Here is a 25,777-nt window from a genome sequence, read left to right on the forward strand (position 1 = left end):
CTCATACAAATTTGAAATATGAAGTTTTAATAGTAAGTTTTAAAAGTTTTAAGGTAACAAGCCTTGTGGATAGGGGGGAAGTGGTAGATGTGGTACAGTATATCGTGATTTTAGTAAGGTTTTGATACTGTCTCTCATGACCTCATAAACAAACTAGGGAAATACAACCTAGATGGTGCTAATATAAGGTGAGTGCATAACTGGTTGGAAAACTGTTCCCAGAGAGTAGTTATCAGTGGTTCACAGTCAAGCTGGAAGGGCATCTCAAATGGGGTCCTGCAGGGATCAGTTCTGCATCCAGTTCTGTTCAATATCTTCATCAGTGATTTAGATAATGGCATAGAGAGTACACTTATATTTTTTAATGGGGAGTCCTCGTGGCACCTTAGAGACTAACAAGTTTATTTGGGCATAAGCTTTCATGGGTTATAACCCACTTCTTCAGATGCATGGAGTGAAAAATACAGTAGGCAGGTATAAATGTACAGCAAATGAAAAGATGGAAGTTGCCTTACCAAGTGAGGGGGTCAGTGCTAACAAGGCCAATTCAATCAGGGTGGATGTGGCCCATTCCCAACAGCTGATAAGAAGGGGTGAATATCAACAGAGGGAAAATTACTTTTTGTAGTGCTAATGAGGCCAGTTCAATTAGGGTGGACAAATTGGGGAAAGTCCAGAGAAGAGCAACAAAAATGATTAAAGGTGTAGAAAACATGACCTATGAGGAAAGATCAAAAGCATTGAGTTTGATTAGGCTGAAGAAACATGATAGTTTTCAAGTACATAAAAGGTTGTTAAAAGGAGGAGGGAGAAAAATGCTACTCCTTCACCTTTGAGGATTAAGGAGCAAGGGAGGTTTAGGTTGGACATTAGGAAAAACTAACTGTCAAGGTAGTTAAGCACTGGAATAAATTGCCTCAGGAGGTTGTGGAATCTCTGTCATTGGAGGTCTTTAAGAGCAGGTTAGACAAACACTTGTCAGGAATGGTCAGATACTTCGTTCTGCCTTGAGCACAGGGGACTGGACTAGAAGACCTCTCGGGGTCCCTCCCAGTCCTATGAATCTATGAATTGTTGCTACAGCCACATAAAATTTCTGCTTAATGAACAATTTTAGTAGCATATTAAGTGTATAATACTGTACAGATAGGTGCATATTTACTCCATAAATTAAATATAGCAACAGTGATTAGACCTAATGTAAAAAGAAAAGGAGTACTTGTGGCACCTTAGAGACTAACCAATTTATTTGAGCATAAGCTTTCGTGAGCTACAGCTCACTTGCATCCAATGAAGTGAGCTGTAGCTCACGAAAGCTTATGCTCAAATAAATTGGTTAGTCTCTAAGGTGCCACAAGTACTCCTTTTCTTTTTGCGAATACAGACTAACACGGCTGTTACTCTTAGACCTAATGTGAGTATTACCTTCTCTTTTCAGAGTCATATTTAGATAGGTATGTTAAGCCTACAGTTGATCCTTACAATCTTTCATTCACTGTGAAACAACTAGGGGTAAAAGTGGTGTGGCTACAATCCAGTTAGAAGTTCATCAGCTTTTGCAGAGAACCTATAACATTAGGCAGAACAACTAGTGGATTTCATGCATGTGCGTTAAACAGAATTACTGGTTTACTAACTTGCACTCCCCCTGTTGGCGGTTCTTTTTCTTGTTTGATGGCTTACGTAGCAATCTCATCTGAAAACGGCAAGATTTGCTGCTGGACTGACCATCTATAAATAATACAAGTTTATTTTAATGTAAAATAAATACATCATTTACAATAAACCCAAACGTTATAGAACGAAAATAATACACGTGACTCCTATTTTACCAATGCAATATTTGTTTAAAAAGCAGTATGTAAAATATGTGGGAATTAAACATAAATAATATTAAAATAAATGGCAAAATAAATATTTTGATTTCATGAAATTAAAACTGGAGTCACTTTTAAAAAGCTATTCGGGGGGGGGGATATAAATTACTGGCTATGAATCCAGCCTGCAGTGAATGAGACCGGTGGCTGTTTGTACCTTAGCGTCACTGCTCCTGCATATTCATGGCCCCCATTCTAAACCCTTTGAACGGGCTTGTTCAATCGCTGGCTCAAACATGCCCCTTGAACCTACAAGGGATGGATCCTGGGAACTCGCCGTCTGGGTGGAAACGGAATACTTGTCTTGGGAACAGGCAACGTTCAGAACGACGACAACAAAGGAAGGGTGGAGAAACGACAACAGTAGTTCTTCTGTTATTCTTATGGAGACCAGTGCAGTCATCTTAACAAGAAGTGGCCGGTTAGCTCAGTTGGTTAGAGCGTGGTGCTAATAACGCCAAGGTCGCGGGTTCGATCCCCGTACGGGCCACAGAGTAAAATTTTTATTCTCAATTTTTTATATAACATCGACTTTCCATTAATATGTTTTAATATGAGCGCGTTAATTTGCGTTTTTATCCATCAAAATTAAAATGTTGCTATAAAATAATGACTGAGATTATTTTACTTTCAATCAGCTACCAAAAGGGAGAGGTTTAAACTACCACTCCATCAAGCTTTTTTAAGATCTATAACCTGATAATGCAGTACCATAGTTTTTAGGGGGAACCTTTGCCTGAGAATTTTATGCACCCACAGTTACATTATCTGCTGTCAGAAATGTGGTCCCATTTCTGCAAGTGTATCCATTATGCCTGCATCTAGCTGCACACTCAGATTTGATTTTTAATGTTTTTGTGCATGTTTTGGTGCAATACAAAATAGTAGTTTTAAAAATATATATTCAGCAAAAGAGTAACAACACAGCACATTTAGGTGAGCTTAGAAGTAAACTGTAGATGTCAAATAGTCCCTCCCCAAATTTCAAATAGGTTTCAGAGTAACAGCCGTGTTAGTCTGTATTCGCAAAAAGAAAAGGAGGACTTGTGGCACCTTAGAGACTAACCAATTTATTAGAGCATGAGCTTTCGTGAGCTACAGCTCACTTCCTCAGATGCATATCGTGGAAACTGCAGCAGGCTTTATATATACACAGAGAATATGAAACAATACCTATTCCCACCCCACTGTCCTGCTGGTAATAGCTTATCTAAAGTGATTTCCAGCACAAATCCAGGTTTTCTCACCCTCCACCCCCCCACACAAATTCACTCTCCTGCTGGTGATAGCCCATCCAAAGTGACAACTCTTTACACAATGTGCATGACAATCAAGCTGGGCTACTTCACACCTACAAGATCTCTGTCAAGCTTTCTTACTTAACACCTACAAGATCTCTGTCAAGCTTTCTTACTTATACTGACCGCTATTCCTACCTGCATGCCTCCAGCTTTCACCCTGACCACACCACACGATCCATCATCTACAGCCAAGCTCTGCGATACAACCGCATTTGCTCCAACCCCTCAGACAGAGACAAACACCTACAAGATCTCTGTCAAGCTTTCTTACAACTACAATACCCACCTGCAGAAGTAAAGAAACAGATTGATAGAGCCAGAAGAGTTCCCAGAAGTTACCTACTACAGGACAGGCCTAACAAAGAAAATAACAGAACGCCACTAGCCGTCACCTTCAGCCCCCAACTGAAACCCCTCCAACGCATTATTAAGGATCTACAACCTATCCTAAAGGATGACCCAACACTCTCACAAATCTTGGGAGACAGGCCAGTCCTTGCCTACAGACAGCCCCGCAACCTGAAGCAAATACTCACCAACAACCACATACCACACAACAGAACCACTAACCCAGGAACTTATCCTTGCAACAAAGCCCGTTGCCAACTGTGCCCACATATCTATTCAGGGGACACCATCACAGGGCCTAATAACATCAGCCACACTATCAGAGGCTCGTTCACCTGCACATCCACCAATGTGATATATGCCATCATGTGCCAGCAATGCCCCTCTGCCATGTACATTGGTCAAACTGGACAGTCTCTACGTAAAAGAATAAATGGACACAAATCAGATGTCAAGAATTATAACATTCATAAACCAGTCGGAGAACACTTCAATCTCTCTGGTCACGCGATCACAGACATGAAGGTCGCTATCTTAAAACAAAAAAACTTCAAATCCAGACTCCAGCGAGAAACTGCTGAATTGGAATTCATTTGCAAATTGGATACTATTAATTTAGGCTTAAATAGAGACTTGGAGTGGCTAAGTCATTATGCAAGGTAGCCTGTTTCCTCTTGTTTTTTCCTACCCCCCCCCCCCCCCCCGATGTTCTGGTTTAACTTGGATTTTAACTTGAAGAGTGGTCAGTTTGGATGAGCTATTACCAGCAGGAGAGTGAGTTTGTGTGTGTATGGGGGTGGGGGGGATGTGAGAACCTGGATTTATGCAGGAAATAGCCCAGCTTGATTGTCATGCACATTGTGTAAAGAGTTGTCACTTTGGATGGGCTATCACCAGCAGGAGAGTGAATTTGTGTGGGGGGGTGGAGGGTGAGAAAACCTGGATTTGTGCTGGAAATCACTTTAGATAAGCTATTACCAGCAGGACAGTGGGGTGGGAATAGGTATTGTTTCATATTCTCTGTGTATATATAAAGCCTGCTGCAGTTTCCACGATATGCATCTGAGGAAGTGAGCTGTAGCTCACGAAAGCTCATGCTCTAATAAATTGGTTAGTCTCTAAGGTGCCACAAGTCCTCCTTTTCTTTTTGCAAATTTCAAATAGTGTCTTTTTATCTTTGCTTTAGAATGTTTAAAAATAGACAACTAGTCTCTCTTGATTCTCTTGAATAATTTTATGTTGCTGTGAAAACTGGTTATAGAAAATATTGTCATGCAGAGAAAACTACCCTACTTCAATTAAAAAAACTGAAGAAAACATTCCTAATGAAATGATTAAAAATCAGGGTAGACTCAGTGCTGCTCATTGTAAAATTATGCATGTACATAACCCCATACATTTGAGGATAAGCACACATCTTTGCAGGATCAGAGCCAAAATGTTAAGACAGTGAGGTAATACTTTTGTGGGTAAAATTGACTTGGCATTTCCATTAAAACCCTTTAATCGGGGGATTATATCTTGCGTGTTTCAGAAAGCAAGCTGACATTTGGTTTGGATACAATTTACTTCACAAAAAAGGGCTTGAGATCTTCCCCCACCACTTATTTTTACTTTTAAAAGCACTGTAATAAGTTTCAGATGCTTTTTGTCTGTCCCATGGTGTATCAAATCTATCTATACAGACTTACTGACACCCTATGAATTGCATTGTATTGAATTCTACTTGTGGGGTGTTGCACTGAATTGAATTAAACTTTGTTGTGTTGAATCGCTCTGGACTACTGTCAAATGAGTATCAGAGGGGTAGCCGTGTTCGTCTGGATCTGTAAAAGTGGCAAAGAGTCCTGTGGCACCTTATAGACTAACAGACGTATTGGAGCATAAGCTTTTGTGGGTGAATACCCACTTTGTGGGATGCATGTAGTGGAAATTTCCAGAGGCAGCTATAAATATGCAAGCAAGAATCAGGCTAGGGATAAGGAGGTTAGTTCAATCAGGGAGGATGAGGCCCTCTTCTAGCAGTTGAGGTGTGAACACCAAGGGAGGAGAAACTGCTTTTGTAGTTGGCTAGCCATTCACAGTCTTTGTTTAATCCTGAGCGGATGGTGTCAAATTTGCAAATGAACTGAAGCTCAGCAGTTTCTCTTTGAAGTCTGGTCCTGAAGTCTTTTTGCTGCAGGGTGGCTACCTTTAAATCTGCTATTGTGGGTCCAGGGAGGTTGAAGTGTTCTCCTTCAGGTTTTTGTACATTGCCATTCCTAATATCTGATTTGTGTCCATTTATCCTTTTACGTAGGGACTGTCCAGTTTGGCCGATGTACATAGCAGAGGGGCATTGTTGGCACATGATGGCGTATATTACATGAGTGGACGTGCAGGTGAATGAACCGGTGATGGTGTGGCTGATCTGGTTAGATCCTGTGATGGTGTCGCTGGTGTAGATATGTGGGCAGAGTTGGCATCCAGGTTTGTTGCATGGATTGGTTCCTGAGTTAGAGTTACTATGGTGCGGTGTGTAGTTGCTGGTGAGAATATGCTTCAGGTTGGTGGGTTGTCTGTGGGCAAAGACTGGCCTGCCTCCCAAAACCTGTGAAAGTGAGGGATCGTTGTCCAGGATGGGTTGTAGATCACTGATGATGCGGTGGACAGGTTTTAGCTGAGGACTGTACGTGATGGCCAGTGCAGTTCTGTTGGTTTCTTTCTTGGGCTTGTCTTTCTTGGGCAATGCCATCCACAGCTTCAGAAACAACCCTGACATTATAATCAAAGAGGCTGATAAAGGAGGTGCTGTTGTCATCATGAACAGGTCTGACTACCAAAAGGAGGCTGCCAGACAACTCTCCAATATCAAATTCTACAGGCCACTTTCCTCAGATCTCACTGAGGAATACACTACGAAACTGCACCATCTACTCAGGACACTCCCTACACTAACACAGGAACAAATCAACATACCCTTAAAGCCCCGACTGGGGTTGTTCTATCTACTACCCAAGATCCACAGACCCAGAAATCCTGGACCCCCCATCATCTCGGGCATTTGCACTCTCACTGAAGGACTGTCCGGATATGCGGACTCTCTACTCAGACCCTATGCCACCAGCACTGCCAGCTATCTCTGTGACACCACTAATTTCCTGAGAAAACTACGATACCCACACGAGAAAATAAGGAAACAGATCAACAAAGCTAGACATGTACCCAGAAGCCTCCTGCTGCAAGACAAGCCCAAGAAAGAAACCAACAGAACTGCACTGGCCATCACGTACAGTCCTCAGCTAAAACCTGTCCACCTCATCATCAGTGATCTACAACCCATCCTGGACAACGATCCCTCACTTTCACAGGTTTTGGGAGGCAGGCCAGTCTTTGCCCACAGACAACCCACCAACCTGAAGCATATTCTCACCAGCAACTACACACCGCACCATAGTAACTCTAACTCAGGAACCAATCCATGCAACAAACCTGGATGCCAACTCTGCCCACATATCTACACCAGCGACACCATCACAGGATCTAACCAGATCAGCCACACCATCACCGGTTCATTCACCTGCACGTCCACTCATGTAATATACGCCATCATGTGCCAACAATGCCCCTCTGCTATGTACATCGGCCAAACTGGACAGTCCCTACGTAAAAGGATAAATGGACACAAATCAGATATTAGGAATGGCAATGTACAAAAACCTGAAGGAGAACACTTCAACCTCCCTGGACCCACAATAGCAGATTTAAAGGTAGCCACCCTGCAGCAAAAAGACTTCAGGACCAGACTTCAAAGAGAAACTGCTGAGCTTCAGTTCATTTGCAAATTTGACACCATCCGCTCAGGATTAAACAAAGACTGTGAATGGCTAGCCAACTACAAAAGCAGTTTCTCCTCCCTTGGTGTTCACACCTCAACTGCTAGAAGAGGGCCTCATCCTCCCTGATTGAACTAACCTCCTTATCCCTAGCCTGATTCTTGCTTGCATATTTATAGCTGCCTCTGGAAATTTCCACTACATGCATCCCACAAAGTGGGTATTCACCCACAAAAGCTTATGCTCTAATACGTCTGTTAGTCTATAAGGTGCCACAGGACTCTTTGCTGTTGAATGAGTGTATACCGAATACAACTGTATCACACTGAAGTTCACTGAGTGCCATCGCACAGGAAAACGCTTTTGAAAGTGTCTTGTCCCTGCTGGGCCCCCGTCGTCCATGTGACCACGCCCCTTCCATGATGACGTGTGCAGGCCGCAGGGACGGCCACCATTGGTTCCTGCGTTGCCGGTTCCTCTAGGTTCGCTCCACACCTTTAAGACCTGGGGGCCGAATGCGTCTCCCGTCCCCCGACAGCTGCCAAGATGGCGGCTCCCGGGGATGGGGGCGGCGAGAGCGTGGCAGCGGCATCCCCGCCGTCTCCTGCTGAGGGAGAGCCCCCCGGACCGGCCGCCGCCCGCGGGGCTCTCCACAGCGCGGCGGCCGGGGAGAGGGTTGGCCTGCTGGGACCTGGGTATCTCCCCGGGGCGGTCGCGGCCAGGGCTGACTTGCTGGGTCCGCTGGAGCCTGAGGAGGACGGGGGCCTGCTGGGCCCCCTGGAGGCTGGATCTCCCACCGAGGAGGGAGCGGAGGTGCTGGCGGTGACCGAGGTGCTGGCCCAGAGCCTGGCTGCCAGCTCCTCTGCTGTCGGCACCACTCTCTACCTGGAGCCGGGTGGGAACCTGGTGCAGGGGGCTATGCTGAGCGCCGAGGAGCGGCTGGTGGCGGCGACCGAGAACCAGGCCGTTGGGCTGCCGGGGAATTTGCCGGCGGAGAAGAGTCAGGCCGAGCCACTGGCTCAGCTTCCCGGCCAGCAGGCCACAGCGACGCCTCTGGCCCCCGAGGAGCTGCAGAGGGTCATCGAACAAGTGAGCAGGGCCCAGAAGCAGCCTCCACCGTCTCTTCTTCCCTCCTCTGGAGCTGGCATTGGGTCCTTATTGTTGCCTCCTCACCGAGGTGGGGGGTACTCGCTACCCCAGGAGATTAGCCTCGTGCCCCCAGCATCAGGGTTCAGCAGATCCCCACAGGGCTGTAGCCTGACTGCTGCCTCCAGGTCCCAGCCAGTGACTAGTATCATGCACAATGCAGCACAGCAGTTGCAGAATGTGGCCCAGCAGGTTGCCCTTCAGCAGGGCAAAGCTATCGGTACCACCAGGTGCCTTGTACACAAGGTAAACGAAGGGGAAGAGGAGATGTCTTAGGAAAGCCAAGGGTCAAGTGAATGGGAAAGTGGTCTCCAATATGGAATTGGGCCTGGGCTTTAGAATGTGCTGAACATTGAATAGTCATGGTCCTTTCTCAGTGATGAAACTGTACTGCGTGCCAGTGCACCAGTTCCACTGCTCACCTTAATTTCCTGATCAGTTTAACCTACTTTGGAATTTAGATTTCTCCAGTCTCCTAGTTGGAAGACTGGTGTTGGGAGCAGCTCAGTAACAAGGTAGAGCATACACTGTTGAATGGAGGTGACAGGCGCTGGTCAGCGTGACTTATGTTCTAGTCTGTCAGAATAAGCACAGGTGTCCAGCATGATTTGGAAGAACTACTTTACAGTGACTGGGCCAACGTAACCTGTCAGTCTAGTGTATCCGGCAACTGAGTGTTTGGGGTGCTTAATTCATGCTAGCCCATTGATCTATGGGGATTTTTTTATTACAGTGGCTGCCTGCTATACTTGAGATTTTAAAGCTGTTTCTATTATAACTTTTGTTTTCATGCACTCTTTAACTTTCCCAAATATTTTCCTTTTGGGCTAAGATTTTCCATGCTTGGTTCTTGCCCAATAGTAACTTAAAAAAAAAAAAAAGTGAGTAACATTCATTCAGCTGTGTTTGTATTACAGAAGACTGTTTTTAAAAACAGAAAAATCTTTGTTCACACTCTTCTTGTAATAGGAACATTTGAAGTTTGAAATTAGATGTCTGGACTGAATTTAGACTGTCAGCACTTTGGGGCAGGGACTATATTTTTTTGTTCTGTCCTTTCATACAGTGCTTAGCACAATGGGATCCTGGTCCATGATTAGAGTTTCTGGGCATCACTGTAATACAAGTAATAATAGTGAGTCTTTTCTTTGAGGAATAGTATTTGCTTAATTTCGGGGGCGGGGGGGCAGGGATTATTTGACAAAACTAGAATCAATTAACTTGTAGAATTTTTTTTAAATGGAGAGCTGTCCATTTAAGCCTTGATCTAGCAAAGCACTTAAGCATGTGTTTGTACAGCATCAGAGGGATTATTTGTGTGCTTGCACTCTGGCATGTGCTTAAGTGCTTTGATGAGTGGCTTGCAGCTAGAGAAGTGGACACTTTTCAAGTAAGAAGCAATAGACAGGCTTTGACTCTTCCTCAGTCCCTTGCTAACCCTGTGGTGTGATTTTAAAAAAAAACCAAACAAGACCATAAATAAATAGGATGGAGAGAGGAGGACAGACAGGAGGTGATAGGCTGGTGGCCTGAGTTGTTTATATCATCTTATGGATTTTTTGAACTGTGCATTTATTAGAGTATAACTGTGGCCTAATACTTGGCCTGCAAAATTAATAGACAGTAGGTCTCCTGTGGGTGAGATGTGCTTGTTCAGTTTACAAATTCAGCATAGGTCTAGAGCTTGCAACTGAATCTGCCCATGTGAACCCCATTGACTTCAACAGGGCTCTGTCCAACAGATCCACTTGCAGAAATTATTCTTTAGTTTTTGGCAACTAAATTCATGGTTGATGGACATTACAAATAAAACAATGATATGATATACAAAGTAAACTGAAAATCCTTATCTAAGCAACAAATGCAACTGTATCATAATTTAGTAGCTGGAAGGAAGGAAATATGTACCTTGAGGGTTGTAAGAAAACTGGATGATATATCTAGTTTCTTCATGTTTCACTGTAAGGTCTTATACACAAAGATGTAAAATCTTGATAAATAATATTGTACATTTACATTCTCAACTTTTTTCCCCCTAAAGCAATTAGAAGCCATTTGTGTTCAAGTGCAGCCGGGGCAGATGAAAGAAAATGAAAAGCCAGTGCCACCTCTTGCAGAAGTCCAGTCCAAAGCTATAACACCGAGTCAGCCAGTTGGTAGGAATTGTGGTCTGTCTAGACTTAATATTATTAATCCCCAGATTATTAGGATACAGCCTGTAACAGGAACTGAGCAGCAACAGTTTTTCTTGCATAGTTCTTCTGAGCCTCCAGTTCAGCTACTTGTGCAGAGACCGTTAGCGCCTGATGGACCAGTGTCAGTGAATAAGATTCCCACACACCAGACATTGAATGGACAAAAAACTACATGTGCCGCAGTGTCTGCTGCTGAGTCTCAAAATGTTACTTTGGTGGCAGCCAGTTCAGCAAATACTCTTATCTCGAGCCTTGAGAAAAAGCAAAAAGAAGAACTAAAGCTAAAAAAATCTTTGAAAGTGAAGACTCGTTCTGGACGGATTTCACGTCCTCCAAAATATAAAGCGAAAGATTATAAATTCATTAAAACAGAGGATTTGGCCGACGGTCATCAGTCTGATTCTGATGACTATTCTGAACTAAGCATAGAAGATGACGATGAGGGGAAAGCAAAGGGAACGGATGCATTATTCAATCCTTTGAATTATAACCTGAAGCCCAAAATGTTTAAATGTCAGACTTGTGAAAAATCCTACATAGGAAAAGGAGGATTAGCACGACATTATAAACTTAATCCAGGTCACGGACAATTGGAGTCTTCACAGCAAAAAGTCTCTATGAATAAAACTAACAGACGTGTGTTTCTGGATATTTCTGGAGGAGCAGAAGATGAAACTGTGAGTCTGACGCTCTCGCAACCAATTGCTGTCACTTTAAATAATGAAAATTCGCTAGCTATTGGTTTGGAAGAAACTGCTTCTTCACAGAGTGAGCAACAGGTAAAGTAGTAGTTTGCTTTCTGCATAATACGCAGTTTCATAAACAATATAAAGGCAATTTCACTCCAATATTATTGCAGTTTTAGAACCTTATTCTACACTAATTCATATTCTGAATTCCTATTGCTGGCAATTGGAATTCTTTACATAGATTGAAGTTAGTGGCCTAGGTGCGTGACCAAAAGAGAATAGGAATGAATTAGGAAAAGTTGCAATCTGCTTGTCTGAAACTGCAATAAATATGTATGACCATTGGTTAAGTTTTAAAATAACAAATGAACAAAAAATTGTAGTGACCTGCATGGGGAGAATAAGACTTAGACTTTGTAACTAACCTCACTTATTTCTCAGCATTCACATAAGGAAAAAACACTGTGCAGTTCATGTATATTTCATTTTAAAAGGCTTAAAAAAACCCACCTTCTATATTCAGGAGTCAGTTTGACCCATCACTGAAATACAGCCTCTGCTGGGTTGAAACTCAGCTGTCAGTGGACAGCTATGCTGTGTAGTGTACTGTTGGAAGTGAAGCATGACTTCTGCAATTGAAACTATAGAGGGAAATCTAGGGTAGGTAGAATAGAATTTCCTGAGTTAGAAAAATAAGTAGTTTCAGTTGGAGAGGTTCCAAGAAACTGGTTTTAAACTGTCCATTTCATAGTGAAGTGCATTTGTCAATAGAAATGAATGGTCTTTGTAACCTTTTTGCTGCGAAAGAAAGTCTCCACTGTGAACAGTGGAGGTATAATTGTATCACAACCGCCTTTTTAGGAAGACTGTTCTTTTGGATGCAGCAATGTTATATTTGTTGCGTGTTTGTGAATGTGATGTTGCTTCCAGAAGTGTGAATGTGGGTAGTCTGAGACATAGCAAGGTTAGTAGATAATTACAAACACAAAGCAGAGTTTTCTACAACTTAAAAGAACAGAAAGCTCCATGAAGTCAACTGACTCATTATGTAGATCTAATTTGCCTGTGATGGGGACTTAAGAAAAACCTAAAAATGGTCTTTTGAATTTATTTTGCCATAAAATCTTTAGGACTGTTGATTGGCTGAATATAGTGCTACAGAAAATCTGAAATTTCTATCTGACAAATATGAGCCACACAAAATTTCCCCTTGGTAACTGAATGACTTACTAGTCTATAAATTGACTTAATTATTGTCGCTGCTTCAGTCACCAGGCTAGATACTTTTTTTTCCTTGTCCTTTCTTTTTTTTTGTCAAATAACTATATTTTTGTCCATAAGCCATTGTCAGTTATGATCTTTATCAAGAAACATTAAGAGGATTATCAATACAGGTAGATTATGGAGGAAGAGTAGCACCAGTGACCCACACTTCAAATTAAAAACTTCAGTCGCAGTCGAATGAATTTGGTAATTTGCATCTAGTCCTTGATAGGTAAAACTGTACTAAATTTGCGAAATCTGTGCAAAGAGTGGGGATATTGTTGGAGCATAAGCAAGAGGTATTGAAGGTTAGGACTAAGATGCGTTCATAGAACTGAGAGGACGCTTGAATTATTGTAACATTAATGTGATCAGGCAGTTTATAAATATCTTCAAATGGTAATTAATCTTTGGGACATTAATTTTAATATTCTAGCTAGCTAGTGGCTTTCAGTGAGAGATTCTTGGACTCTGTTTTGCCAACTTTTTTCCATGGTAGCTTTGAGACTATTTTAAAAAATTTATATTTTTGTAACTTCTTTTGGTGTAGTGAATATTGTAGTCCTGCATGTCCATTGTTAAATAGGTTGCTTAAATAGCTTGATTTTGTTTGTATTGAGACCATAACAACCGTTTTAAAAAATGATCTGGAAAAATGGGTAAACAGTAAGGTGGCAAAATTTGCAGATGATACAAAACTACTGAAGATGGTTAAGTCCAAAGCAGACTGTGAAGAGTTACAAAGGAATCTCACAAAACTGGGTGACTGGGCAACAAAATGGCAGATGAAATTCAATGTTGATAAATGCAAAGTAATGCGCATTGGAAAACATAATCCCAACTATACATATAAAATGATGGGGGTCTAAATTAGCTATTACTACTACTCTTGGAGTCGTTGTGGGTAGTTCTCTGAAAACATCCACTCAGTGTGCAGCGGCAGTCAAACAGAATGTTGGTAATCATTAAGAAAAGGTTAAGATAATAAGACAGAAAATATATTACCTCTATATAAATACATGGTATGCCCACATCTTGAATACTGCATGCAGATATGGTCACCCCATCTCAAAAAAGATACACTGGAATTGGAAAAGGCTTAGAAAAGGGCAACAAAAATGATTAGGGGTATGGAACAGCTTCTGTATGAGGAGAGATTAATAAGACTGGGACTTTTCAGCTTGGAAAAGAGACGACTAAGGGGGGGATATGATAGAGGTCTATAAAATCATGACTGGTGTAGAGAAAGTAAATAAGGAAGTGTTATTTACTCCTCATAACACAAGAACTAGGGGTCACCAAATGAAATTAATAGGCAGCAGGTTTAAAACAAACAAAAGGAAGTATTTCTTCACATAACGCACAGTCAATCTGTGGAACTCTTTGCCAGAGGATGTTGCGAAGGCCAAGACTATAACAGGGTTCAAAAAAGAACGTGATAAATTCATGGCGGATAGGTCCAACAATGGCTATTAACCAGGATGGGCAGGGATGGTGTCCCTAGCCTCTGTTTGCCAGAAGCTGGGAATGGGTGACGGGATGGATCACCTGATGATTACCTGTTCTGTTCATTCCTTCTGGGGCACCTGGGATTGGCCACTGTCAGAAGACAGGATGCTGGGCTAGATGGACCTTTGATCTGACCCAGTATGGCTGTTCTTATGTTCTTAAAAATAGGGAAACATAAGATTCAGGGTAGCCTGAACTTGACCTCCTGTGCTCACTGCAGAAACTGTTTGTTTGACAGTATTTTGAGGGAAAGCTGAAGGTATAGTGTCTGGAATAGGGGATAGTTTCTTTGGTATTCTGGCTGGCTGAGTTAATTTGTTTCATTCCATTTGATTGTTTAATGCTGCTGCTGCATTGAGTCTGTTATTCATATATGAACTTAATACTGCTGAGCATAAGCGCTGACTCCATGGGTGCTTCAGGGCTGGAGCACCCATGGGGAAAAATTAGTGGGTGCTCCACACCCACTGGCAGCCAAGCCCCCTCCTCCTTGCCTCCTTCCCCCCACTGAGCATGCTGCGTCCCTGCACCTCCCCCTCCCTCCCAGCACTTCCCGCCCCCCACCCCCGCCACCTAACAGCTGTTTGGCGGTGCTTAGGAGCCTCCGGGAGGGAGGGGGAGGAGTGGGGATGCAGCACGCTCAGGGCAGGAGGTGGAGAAGAGGTGGGGTAGGGGAAGGGGGTGGAATGGGGTAGGAAGGGGGTAGGGACTTTGGGGGTGGGGGAGGGTCGAGCACCCACCAGGCAGAGGGAAAGTTGGCACCTATACTGCTGAGTGGTCATTATGATATTGTAAAACTAACCATCAGGGCAACTAGAGCTTTTTGTTTAGATCTATTATACTATTGTTTAAATCTAAATTAATAATATAAAACCATTTTATTTCATCTTTTAAAATAAAAGATACCATCTTTGAATCAGAAAGCACTTTGACAAGACCGTAGGCTACTCTTGTTTATGATCAAATTCCCTTTGTGTTGTGTATAATACTTAATTTAATGGATCGGCAGGAGAACTAACATTACAAATAGTGACAACAAATTACAGAAGCAGGTGTGTCCCTAGCCTCTTCCTAATTTAATCCTGCAAATACTAATGCAGCTATACTTATCATATCAAATAATACTGAAATTGCATAGTAAATGTTCTTAACTTCAAGTTAGTTTCATAATGGCCATACTGGGTCAGACCAATGGTCCATCTAGCCCAGTATCCTGTTTTCCGACAGTGGCCAATGCCAGGTGCTTCACAGGGAATGAACAGAACGGGCAATCAAGTGATTGTCCTGTTGTCCATTCCCAGCTTCTGGCAAAGAGAGGCTAGGGATACTCAGAGCATTTGGTTGAATAATTTTGCTAAATATTTTAAACTGAGATTTTCTCAGCAGCATATTGAGGGAGACTGTTTTAATGATTCTTGTTTTTTTGTTTTTTTTTTATAAAGACTGGTAAATCTGCAGCAGACAGACCTTTGTTGGCAGCACAACAAAATGAGACTGATTTAGTACATCAGGGACCTGGAATGCCAAATGGACCTGGAAGACCCAGACGACCTAAAAGACGTGGCCGACCGAGGATGACTGGAAGATCAATGTGTTCGGGAAGACTTAGTAGACCTGGTCGGTCCCCTTCTAAGTCGCTTAGTAATGTGGCAACAGAACACATCATATTTAGAAGAAAGGCTGGACTAAAAGAGGTACGGTTCCCTTCTGCAATTATTTCATATGTACCTTTTTTCCCCCACCTGCTGCCAAAATCTGATAAATTTAATCAAAATGTAGTGAGGGTGTGCTTTCCAAGGAGCTGTTGTATGTTTGACATATAGCTAGACATGTATGTGCATAAATGAGGAGCCCTGGGGGTTATTTAAATACCAAAGTTAAATTTTAAATAAGTTCTTAAGCAAAACATAGAAATCAAGTTATAGGTAAAAGATACAGATTTTTTTTTTTTTTTTTTTTTGAAACTGGCCCTGTGGATAATAATTATTGGCCTCTTAGTAATTTGATGCACTCTTGGCTCTGTTTTAGGGAAAAATAATTAGTAGTGCCACTGCTACTATGTGTGTCCATTAATATATAAAAATTGTGTGTAATAAAAATGAGTCCATCTTATTCTAAACATACTTTTCTTACAATCTAAGTAATTGTCATGTTTTTCTGAGCTTCCTGCACATCACTGTGGATTGAGCTTGTGGTTGTGCTTATTTGCTTAATTCATTAAGGTCTACTTTTCTTTTCATATAAGTACACAATTGTTACTGAGACTGATCATTAACTTCTTGTGTTGAAAGAATGGACCATACTCTTAACTTTTCTGGTCAAATATTTACATTCACATTTATTCTTAAAAGCCACTTAATTTTATTGATCCTGTAAAAGAAAGTGAATTGGTCCTTACCACATGCCATTTCTGTAATAGTGACTATTGGGTCCTGTAGTGGAGAACTAAGATTTTACATTATGAATTAAGGGATGATTAGCATATATTGGCTTTTTTCCCCTTAAAGAAACTATTTTGGTGTTTACCAGCTAATCCAACAATGTGACAATGAAGATTTAATGGAGCTGGCTCTTCCCCGCCTGACAAAGCTTGTTACTGTGTTTGAATTTCTACTGATGAAGGTGAGCTTTTCTCATCATGTACATATATTAAATTATTGGAGATTTTATCATTCATGTACACCATGAAAACATCTCTGGGAATTAATCGTAGTTCCATGTGTTATACATATGAAGGCTGAAGACATTTTAGAGTTCACACTTGAGTCTCATGTAGTTAAAGATTGATAGTTTGCCAGATTATACTTTTCATTTTTGCTGCCTGCTTCATCAGTGCTATTTCTGAAGATTTTACAATCCTTTCTTTTCTGGACTGATTGGTAAGGTTAATAAAATGAGGACTGAAAAAAGTGCTAAGCAAAACAAAATCTATATGTTGCTTATTTAATTAATTATATTTCATATTTAATGTTCTTGCTTGCTTCTATTTAGGTTGAAAAAGGTTACCCAGCAAAAGCCTTTTTTCCAGATGTTTATAGAGAATTTGAAGAGTTACATAATATGGTAAAGAAAATGTCTCAAGACCATTTCAGTAATTCTGATTTTCTGAGTTATCAGCAGCCTGTGGAAATAAAAGATCCCAAGGTAAGAGGACACATTTTGGAGGAGGTATTTTAGGGAATGTTCAGCAATGTTTCTCTTGCTAAGCATTATATAGCATAAGTGAACAGAAAAGCAACTTCCTGGTAAGAAAAAATGGAGATAAAGTGTAAACTGAAGGACACATATCAAAAGATTTAAAGATATTTATCTTTTGGAATTTGATCAGTAATAAAAAATATTTGATTAAACCACAGCCTTAGTTGATATCTGACTACAAATTACAAAATGCAAATCAAAACCCCAGGTGCTTAGAGTAATGTGAAGCTATGCTTCGCTGCCAGGGGTACTTTGGTGACTCAACATAATCTCTGATGGACAGTAGCATTAACAGAATCTCATCCCATCTTTGGCTAGAAAGGAAGTGGCCAAGATATGAGGCCCTTGGGGATGAGCTAAAATAAGTGGTATTTGAGGATCTGACAGAGATGCAAAGAGCCTCCTGCAGACAAATCCATTGTATTTGCTAAAGTTTTATTTTCTAGTAAACATTACAGTTTTAGATGCCCTATAATTGAACCATTTGAAAATGTATTTTTAATTTTTCAATGAAAGTATAAATTCAGCAAGCTCATTAACAGAACATAATCAAACTGAGGCATGTAACACAACAAAGATTAGCTCTTTAATAGCTTTTTCAGTTTTTAAAGCTTGTTTGTGCAGATGATGATAATACAAATGTGTGCTGGTGTAAAGAGTTCAGTTTTTCCAGACGCTACTTCACTTCTTAGCATTCGGTGAGAGAGAGTTATATTGGAATCTCACATCTCTTACAGTTCCTGATGCTTGGGATGAAATGACTCTCTATAAGTAATGGTGTATCACTATTGAATTTTCAGTAGTGAATAACACAATATTTTGTACATATTACTGCTGGCAAAACTTTTAAAGTACAAAAAACATGATCAGTATTTTACAAGGCACAAAAGACCGTCTCTGCTCCAAAGATCTTAAATTGAGTGAGACCAAGAGAAGACAGGACAAACTGGAAAATCCAGGGGAGGAAGGGAAGAGAGGAAATAGAGTAATCCTCAGTAAAAATGAAATACAGTATGCAGTTTTAGCATTGGCTAATCGAATATTTGTTTTTCAGAATAAATCGTGGCAGAATCATAATATATACCAAAAGTTTGCCTTGTATTACTATTACATGTGTTCATCTGACTTTATCTCATGCAATTGCTCAATCATGATGTTTCCTCTTTGGAGAAATGAAATTGTACCAATTTAAAGGGACATTGTCAAGGTTGGTAGGCCCAAAATTTGACCTACCTCTTTTGCTTCTCTTTGCAAAGTCCATGTATAATACTTTGATTTTTTTTTTTGAACACATGCTGTAATGTGCTTTTTAAAAAAAAAAAAAAAAGTCCAGCATTCATGAGAAACCCTATACTAACAAACCAATGCGTTCACAAAATAGAGCAAAAATTGGTAAGAGAATGTGTTCGGAGTCTGAGGATACAAAGGGATTTAAAAAAATAAAGACTGGGAGAACTTTAAGTCATGAGCAAACTTTAGTGTCCTTTGTTAAACTCTGCTGTTCAGTAACTTACTCTGGTACTGTGAGCCATATCCACTACATTCCTAGTTCTTGCTCTAAGCTTACCTTCTTGATTTTTACTTTTAGCTGTTATATAGGAGATGCTTAATCTGAATGGAGGCTAATTGTAGAAGTTATTGTAATCTAAAATAGCTCAAGAAGCTGTATATATGTTTTGACTGATAGAGTGGACCCCAGTGTTGAATGTCTTTCTAGATCAGTTTAGAAACATATTTGACTATATAAGTATTGAAAATTTGGTGTTGGAGAAACCACACTTATATTTTGTTATCCCAAATTATTTTATAGGTTGCTGAATCACTAGGAATTACAGAGAAGCTTCTTGGAAAACAAAAGTTACAAGCTATAGATTCCTCCACACAATGTATAATTAAAACAGTTGGTGAACAAATGTTTACAGAGATAGCAGGGAAAAAACGAGCAAATGAGGTACAGAATAATTGTGAACTTAATATATAAACAAGTTAAAGCCTCTTTAAAATATGGTAATGTGAATATTCAAGAAATAAATTATAATAGTGTTACTTGACTTCCATTAAAGTGATGGTTCCAGATATAACTGAGTTTTCTGAGTCAATAACACTGAAATATCAGATTGGGGGGTATTTAAGAAGAGATCAAAATTAGCTAGGTAAAGAGTTTAGCTTTTCAGTGTGTTTCTGCCCTTACTCCTTCATTAAGGATGCGCTACTCCTGGGGACTGGGTTCAGCTGCCCCCCGCCCAGCTTCATCTGTGGGACTCTGGGGGTGGGCTTCAGCACCCTCCCTGCTCCAGCATTGGGCTCTGGGCTTCAGCCCCCTCCTCCATTGTACCCATGGGGCTCTGGCTCTGGGCTTCAGCCCAGGGCAGTGGTACTTCAGCAGGGCTGACCTAATTGGGAGCTGTGGTCAGGAGAGGAGGAGTTGAGTGAACCTGGGGTGCAAGGCTGTGGAAGGGAGCTCGGGGCAATGGGGTGTGGGGGAAGCAGCAAGGTCTGGGGGCAGAGAAGGGCCAGGAGAATCTGTGGGGGGCCAAGGGAGGCAGCAGAAAAAACCCCTACATAAATAAATTGCAATGATTTGGACATGCATGTGCATATTTATTTGTTTTTCCTAAAGATTATTAAGTATTATAGGAAAATTTGTCAGAGTGGCCACCAGCAAGAGTTCATGGGCGCATTCTGAGGCCACCAAACATTTTTGTTGAGAACCCCTGATCTAAAGCAGGATCTGGCAGGCTGACCTTAAGTATCATGCTGTTGGAAGAGAACAGTAGCTTGGTTGGAAAAGGTGGGCTGGCCAGCATGCAAATTTAAGTAGTGGGGGAGAAGTGAGTGCTGCAGCTAATTAGGTTAACAGTGGTGAGTGAAACCAGCCTATTTGTGTCTGAAAGGATCAGATTAGCATATTTAATCTGCTGCCTGTGGCTGTAGCAGTGAGCAGATAGTTTCCTCTCCTCTGATAGCAGCCTCAGTTCAGACTTGGTCTACTCTGCACTACAGAGTTAGGTTGATGTAAGGCAGCTTATCCACGTAATTATGTCCGTGTCTACAGTAGAATGCTGCTTCCACCCAAGTAAGTGACCTGTTACACCGACATAACAGGTCCACCTCCATGAGAGGCACAGCACTTCTGTTGGTGTAGTTAGGGTGATGCAGTGTCCATGCAGACACTGTTACTTACATCACCTCTTGGCTGTCATTCTGTCAGCAGCACCTGCTTATAACTTGGAGCTGTGAAATTGACAAGAATGTCAATTTCACCGCTGGTAGTCTTGGTTCTGTGAAATTGAGCCTGGCCAATTTCTTGTCTCCAGCTGGGAGCCTTGCCCAGTGCTGAGCTCCTAGTGTTCTCAGAGCACCACTGCTCTGAGTCAGAGACAATAACAGCCGTGAAATGGACAAGAATGTCAATTTCCCTGCTAGTAGGCTCCATGCTGTGAAATTGAACCAGTTGGACTCACAGCTGGGACTGCTATCCCGAGGCCGGGGCTCCAGCTGTGAGCCTCACGTGGCTGTTAGTGTGCCATGTTGGCTGTCAGTGCCCTGCAATGCCCCACTTTAGTCAGTGCAAGCGCTCCTCGTGAGGCTGTGCTCCACTGGTTGAAGGAAGGCAATGTGATACCAACAGCCGACTGAATTACCATGGTGGCCATAAGTCAACCTAAATAAGTCGTCCTAATTTTATACAGTAGACGAGCCCTCAGAGCTATCTTTAGAGAGGAGTGATGGCAGCATCTTCCCTTTTTTCTGCCTGTGCTTAAACTTATGACCTTGTCAGCCTTCCCACCCCCACTCGCACTTCTCATGTCAGGGAGTTCACTGCCCTTTACTGAAGCTGAAGAGGGGAGGGAGGAGAGATTTTCTTCTATAGTAGGTACTACTTATGTGTGAGCTGTCCCAGATCTTATTAGTGAGACTTCTCTCAGACCCATCCCTCAAATTGTGAAGCAAGGCCAGGTTTCTTAAAAGATTTCAAAACTAAAAGACAAGAAAACATCTTTACAAAGTTCTAGATTGTGTTTAGAATTTATTTTAAGGGCCTCCTAGCTTTGAAAAACTGTTGTAGGTGGGAGTAATGTTTCACTTAATACTAGAAAAGATTACAAATTGTCTATTTCTGCAAGTGATATCAAATCTGCTAGGTTTTATATTGACAGAGTTCATATGAAGAACTGTTGCCATCAGCTAAAAGGACCAGAGTAGAAGGCATATTGGAGAATGTGAAAGATGTTTATGCTAGCCAAAATGGAGAAGAGGAAAAGAGCTGGAACTTGTCTACGCGGACTACAAAAGACGGTAACATTTAACTTCTAACTTACCAACTCTGTTCTGTTTATGGTGAATGTCAGTTAATTCCATTATCTTGTGTTGTCTCTAAAGATGTATGACCATGCCTTCAACTTAGTCTTGGACTTGTTTCTGTAGGTCCTTAAATGATTGTTTAGCTGAGAAGTTTGAATTAAGAATATTATTTATTTGTATTATCATAGTGTCTAGGAGCCCCTATCATGGACCAGGATCCCATTGTACTAGGGACCGTACAAACACCGAAAAGACAGAATGTGGGGCAGAGTGTAGATCAAATCAGTGTAAGGACTGTATCTTTTTATATAGCTGTTCTTTTGCCACTAGTACAAGCTTCTGTGCTTTAGCTCATTTGATTTTTGCCCCTTCTTCCCTTTCACTTTTTGTGATCCCTCACAAGACCACATTCCTCTTAGCTCATTTATAAGAGGATTTTCTGCTGTACTTCCATTTGTTTAAAAATTCAGTAAAGTTAAACAGTATCTGATTCATTAGTACTTCCGCTAAGGTTTGTGTTAGGTTTTAAAGTGGAGCTGTGCCTTAAACTAACTATATAAAAATGGCACTTTCTTACCTGACAGGTCTCCTGTGTAGTCAATATGTTAATGACAAAAACAAGTTTTGACTCTTGTTAACCATGAAGAGGAAACAGCTAAAATTGAATTAGTTGGCATATCAGTATTTGTTATTGAGTTTGATTTTTTTACTAAGGTCCAATCGACTACACCTGTGAAAACCTATTAAAGTAACAAAGTTGCACAGGTGCAGGAGGCAAGATTTTGGAGGAGGCATAGGAAGTCAGTCTGCGTACACACAGCTAGAATGCTAGGTGCACTTGCATCATCTCTGTAAACAGTTCTGTTAATAAACAGCCAGATTAATTTTAGTAACATACAGTCTTCTCATGTTATTACCCAGCATGCGGTATGTGTAACATCTACCCTTTATAGCAGTGGTGGGCAACCTGCGGCCCACAGGCTGCACGCGGCCCGTCAGGGTAATCCACTGGCGGGCTGCAAGACATTTTCTTTACACTAACTGTCCACAAGCACAGCTGTCCGGAGCAACCAGTGGCTGCGGTTCACCATTCCCTGCCAATGGGAGCTGCGGGAAGTGGCATGGGTTGCAGGGACATGCTGGATGCCACTTCCCACAGCTCCCATTGGCCAGGAATGGCGAACCACGGCCAGTGGGAGCTGTGGGCAGCCATGCCTGTGGACAGTCAACATAAACAAAATGTCTTGCAGTCTGCCAGCGGATTACCTTGACGCTTTGGAAAAAGCAAAAGGGGCATAATTTGGCTGCTGTTGTATCTTTTATTACTAGTATCATGCACGATGGAAAGAACCCAGCATATCTTTGATCACAGGCTGTTTTCAGGACTCGGACAAAAAAACAACCACCACCCTCTCATAAACTAAGATCATTTGATATGGAGCCATTGGGAGAATAAATATGGAACCTACCAGAGCTACTTCTAGAACCTGAGTAGAAGTATACTTCTGATATTTTAGAAAGTATTTTTGTACTGTTATTCATATGGGCAATAGCATAATTCTGTTCCAAGAATCCAACACTACTTGATGGGAGGGAAAACTAGATAAAATCTTAGAAAGATGCTTGTAGAAAATTACTTTTGAGAGTCCAAAATCATATTGTTGGACAACATGCTGTAACTTTTTTTTTTTTTTCCCCTCAACTGTTCAGGTTTTAATCCACTAAATGGGGTGTCTGTGCTCTCCGAAGACAGCGGTATTACTCCTTGCACAACTGGAAGTGCAAAGCATACGGGTGAGCAACGTAAATCATTTGATTTAGAAACTAGAACTAACTCTGCAAATTCAGATATCTTTCAGTCCATGAGAATGGAATGCTCTCAACCCGTAAGTATACAGGGACCAGATAGTACAAGTAACACATCTCCACCATGTACTGAAGTACTGTTGCATGCTGAGGCAGATAACTCACCAGAAGAATTTGTTCAAGCACATTTTGTAAATGAGAACACAGCAGGTGGACTGACAAGTTCTGAATTTTGTAACTGCATGGTATCAGAAGATGTGATTGATAATCAGAGTACCAACTTGTCAATGAACGAAGAAGGTGATCATAATGGAAAATATCAGAAACTTCAACAAGATGAAGAAAACCAGAGTTACACTATTACCAGTGAACAGTCTGAACAACTTAATGATGCTGATATTGCTGATCAGATGCAGCAGCTTGAAAAAGTCTTTTCAACAAGCATTGTGCCAGTAGACCATTCATACAAGACTCAAACTGACCCACATCAGAATCCTGTACAGGAAACCTCCATATCCATTCGGGAGAATCTTGAAAGTTCAATTAAAAACTTGAATGAATTCTCTTGTGGGCTAGAGGAACAACATGCTGGACAACATGAGCTAGAGAATGCAGTTACTGTAGGTGAAACTGTAGCCTTTGAGATTGCTGATGAGAGCCATGAATTCTTGTCTCAGGGACACGAACAGATCTTTATTCAGACTGCAGATGGGCTTATTCTGTCTCATCCAGGTACTGCTGTTCTGTCTCAAGCAGAAGGCATTGTGATTGTAACTAATGCTGATGGTACTACAATGCACATTCGCACCCCTGAGGGGGTTCCTTTGGAAACTGTGGAAGCACTACTGGCAATGGAAGCGGATGGCCAAAGCGAAGATATTTTGCTCTCGTGAAGTGGAGCCATAAATATAAACACCTGTTTTATTTATACATGCTTTCTTCTGGAAAAGACTGATCATATCAAATGTATATTTTTCTAATGTGAATATTGAAATTAACTTATTTGTAAACATTTCTATGACATGTACTTTTTTAAAACTTATGTTTATATTGGCAGTATTGCAACCAAAAATTCTAAGGAATGACTTTTGATTCAACTTGTGCTCTTAATTGAGTGTGTGTGAGGGGACGTGTGGATACCTGTCAACCTTAGTTTTGATGCACTGTTACCATTTTTGTTTTACTCTTTGGCCCAACAGAAATGCAATATAATGTGTTGCACTGCCTGTTGTCAGTGATATGCTGTATACTGGCAACCTGTATATGGGCAAAATAAAAACATTAAAAGGAGCTGTATTTTCTGTATATTAGAGGTTTTATCTTACCTGTACTAGAGCATTTTATCTTAATTGCAGTGTGTTGAATATTCAAGTTAACTTATTTTATTAGTGCACGTGACTTGTCACACAAATGTATAACTGGAAAAATAACTTATCAGCATTTCAGTATTCCAAGTAAACTTTCATTTTTCAAAAATGATACTGTGAAAGGTGACAGTATAAACGCCAAGATCACAACACAGCTCAGCATGGGCTACTATCCAGGCTTGACTTCTGTAAGATAGCAGGCAAAGATACCAGTCCTGTAGAACCCCAAAGCATTATCTGATTCTTGCTAATGTTCTGAAGAGTATCTGACCAGGTTTATTTAAGATGCAAGGTAAAGTCAAATAGTGCTGATGCTGTATGACAACCAATTGAGATGCTTATCTGAACATTAATCTGCATTTTTTATATGATAGCTAGTTTTTTCTTCAATTTCCTTCCTCTCACAGGCTCTTCTTCTTCTGTGATAGAACTTTGTATAAGACCCCATCTTTTTGGCCAAACAGAAGCACCATCTTTCAGAGACTGTCACTATTAAGTAAGCTTTGCTCTTGCTAATAACAAAGCAGACCTCTACCCTTAGATCAGCCCAGTCTTCATCATATTTAAAAAAGTTTTTCTCCTAGACATAGCACTGAATTTTAACCTCTTATCTAAGCAAGATAAGGGAGAAGCTAACAAAGTTTCTGCTGCCAATTAGCTGCTGGTATCTTCTATCTCACTGGCAGGCTTCAGAACATGACCTGGTACTGACACAGCATTAAATATAATGCTCTGGTGGATGACCACCACCTGTCTAGACAAGTGAAGTACATTCATATTCATCCCGATTACTACTGATCACCCAAATAAGCCTGTCTGCTCTAAAATGCTGCCTAGGTGACCACAAACATCCTTAAATAGCTAATGACCTTCCTCTTTTTCTTACCTCAGAAGGTCACAATGGGTAATTGTTCCTCCACCTCTAAAGCCTGCAAGACACTGTCCTCTCCAAGTTTCT

The 25,777-nt window shown here is 41.2% G+C and overlaps 1 protein-coding gene across 2 annotated transcripts; it reads left to right on the top strand.

Annotated features, from left to right (window-relative positions):
• Positions 1 to 7,767: 7,767 nt before the first annotated feature.
• ZNF839 (zinc finger protein 839) lies at positions 7,768 to 24,757 on the top strand. 2 transcript variants are annotated; one of them, XM_084632043.1, is made up of 8 exons: positions 7,768 to 8,733; positions 10,529 to 11,461; positions 15,586 to 15,837; positions 16,673 to 16,765; positions 17,135 to 17,287; positions 19,152 to 19,292; positions 21,502 to 21,640; positions 23,357 to 24,757. In XM_084632043.1, exons 1-8 carry the CDS (start codon positions 7,888 to 7,890, stop codon positions 24,343 to 24,345), a joined length of 3,546 nt encoding a protein of 1,181 aa, XP_084488169.1. In that variant the 5' UTR covers positions 7,768 to 7,887; the 3' UTR covers positions 24,346 to 24,757. The 2 variants fall into 2 exon arrangements, with proteins under 2 accessions (XP_084488169.1, XP_084488170.1); XM_084632044.1 differs by having other exon boundaries at positions 7,768 to 8,430.
• Positions 24,758 to 25,777: the final 1,020 nt, after the last annotated feature.

Source organism: Lepidochelys olivacea (genome assembly GCF_965140295.1).
Source record: "Lepidochelys olivacea isolate rLepOli2 genome assembly, chromosome: 6".
NCBI classification, from domain to species: domain Eukaryota; kingdom Metazoa; phylum Chordata; order Testudines; family Cheloniidae; genus Lepidochelys; species Lepidochelys olivacea.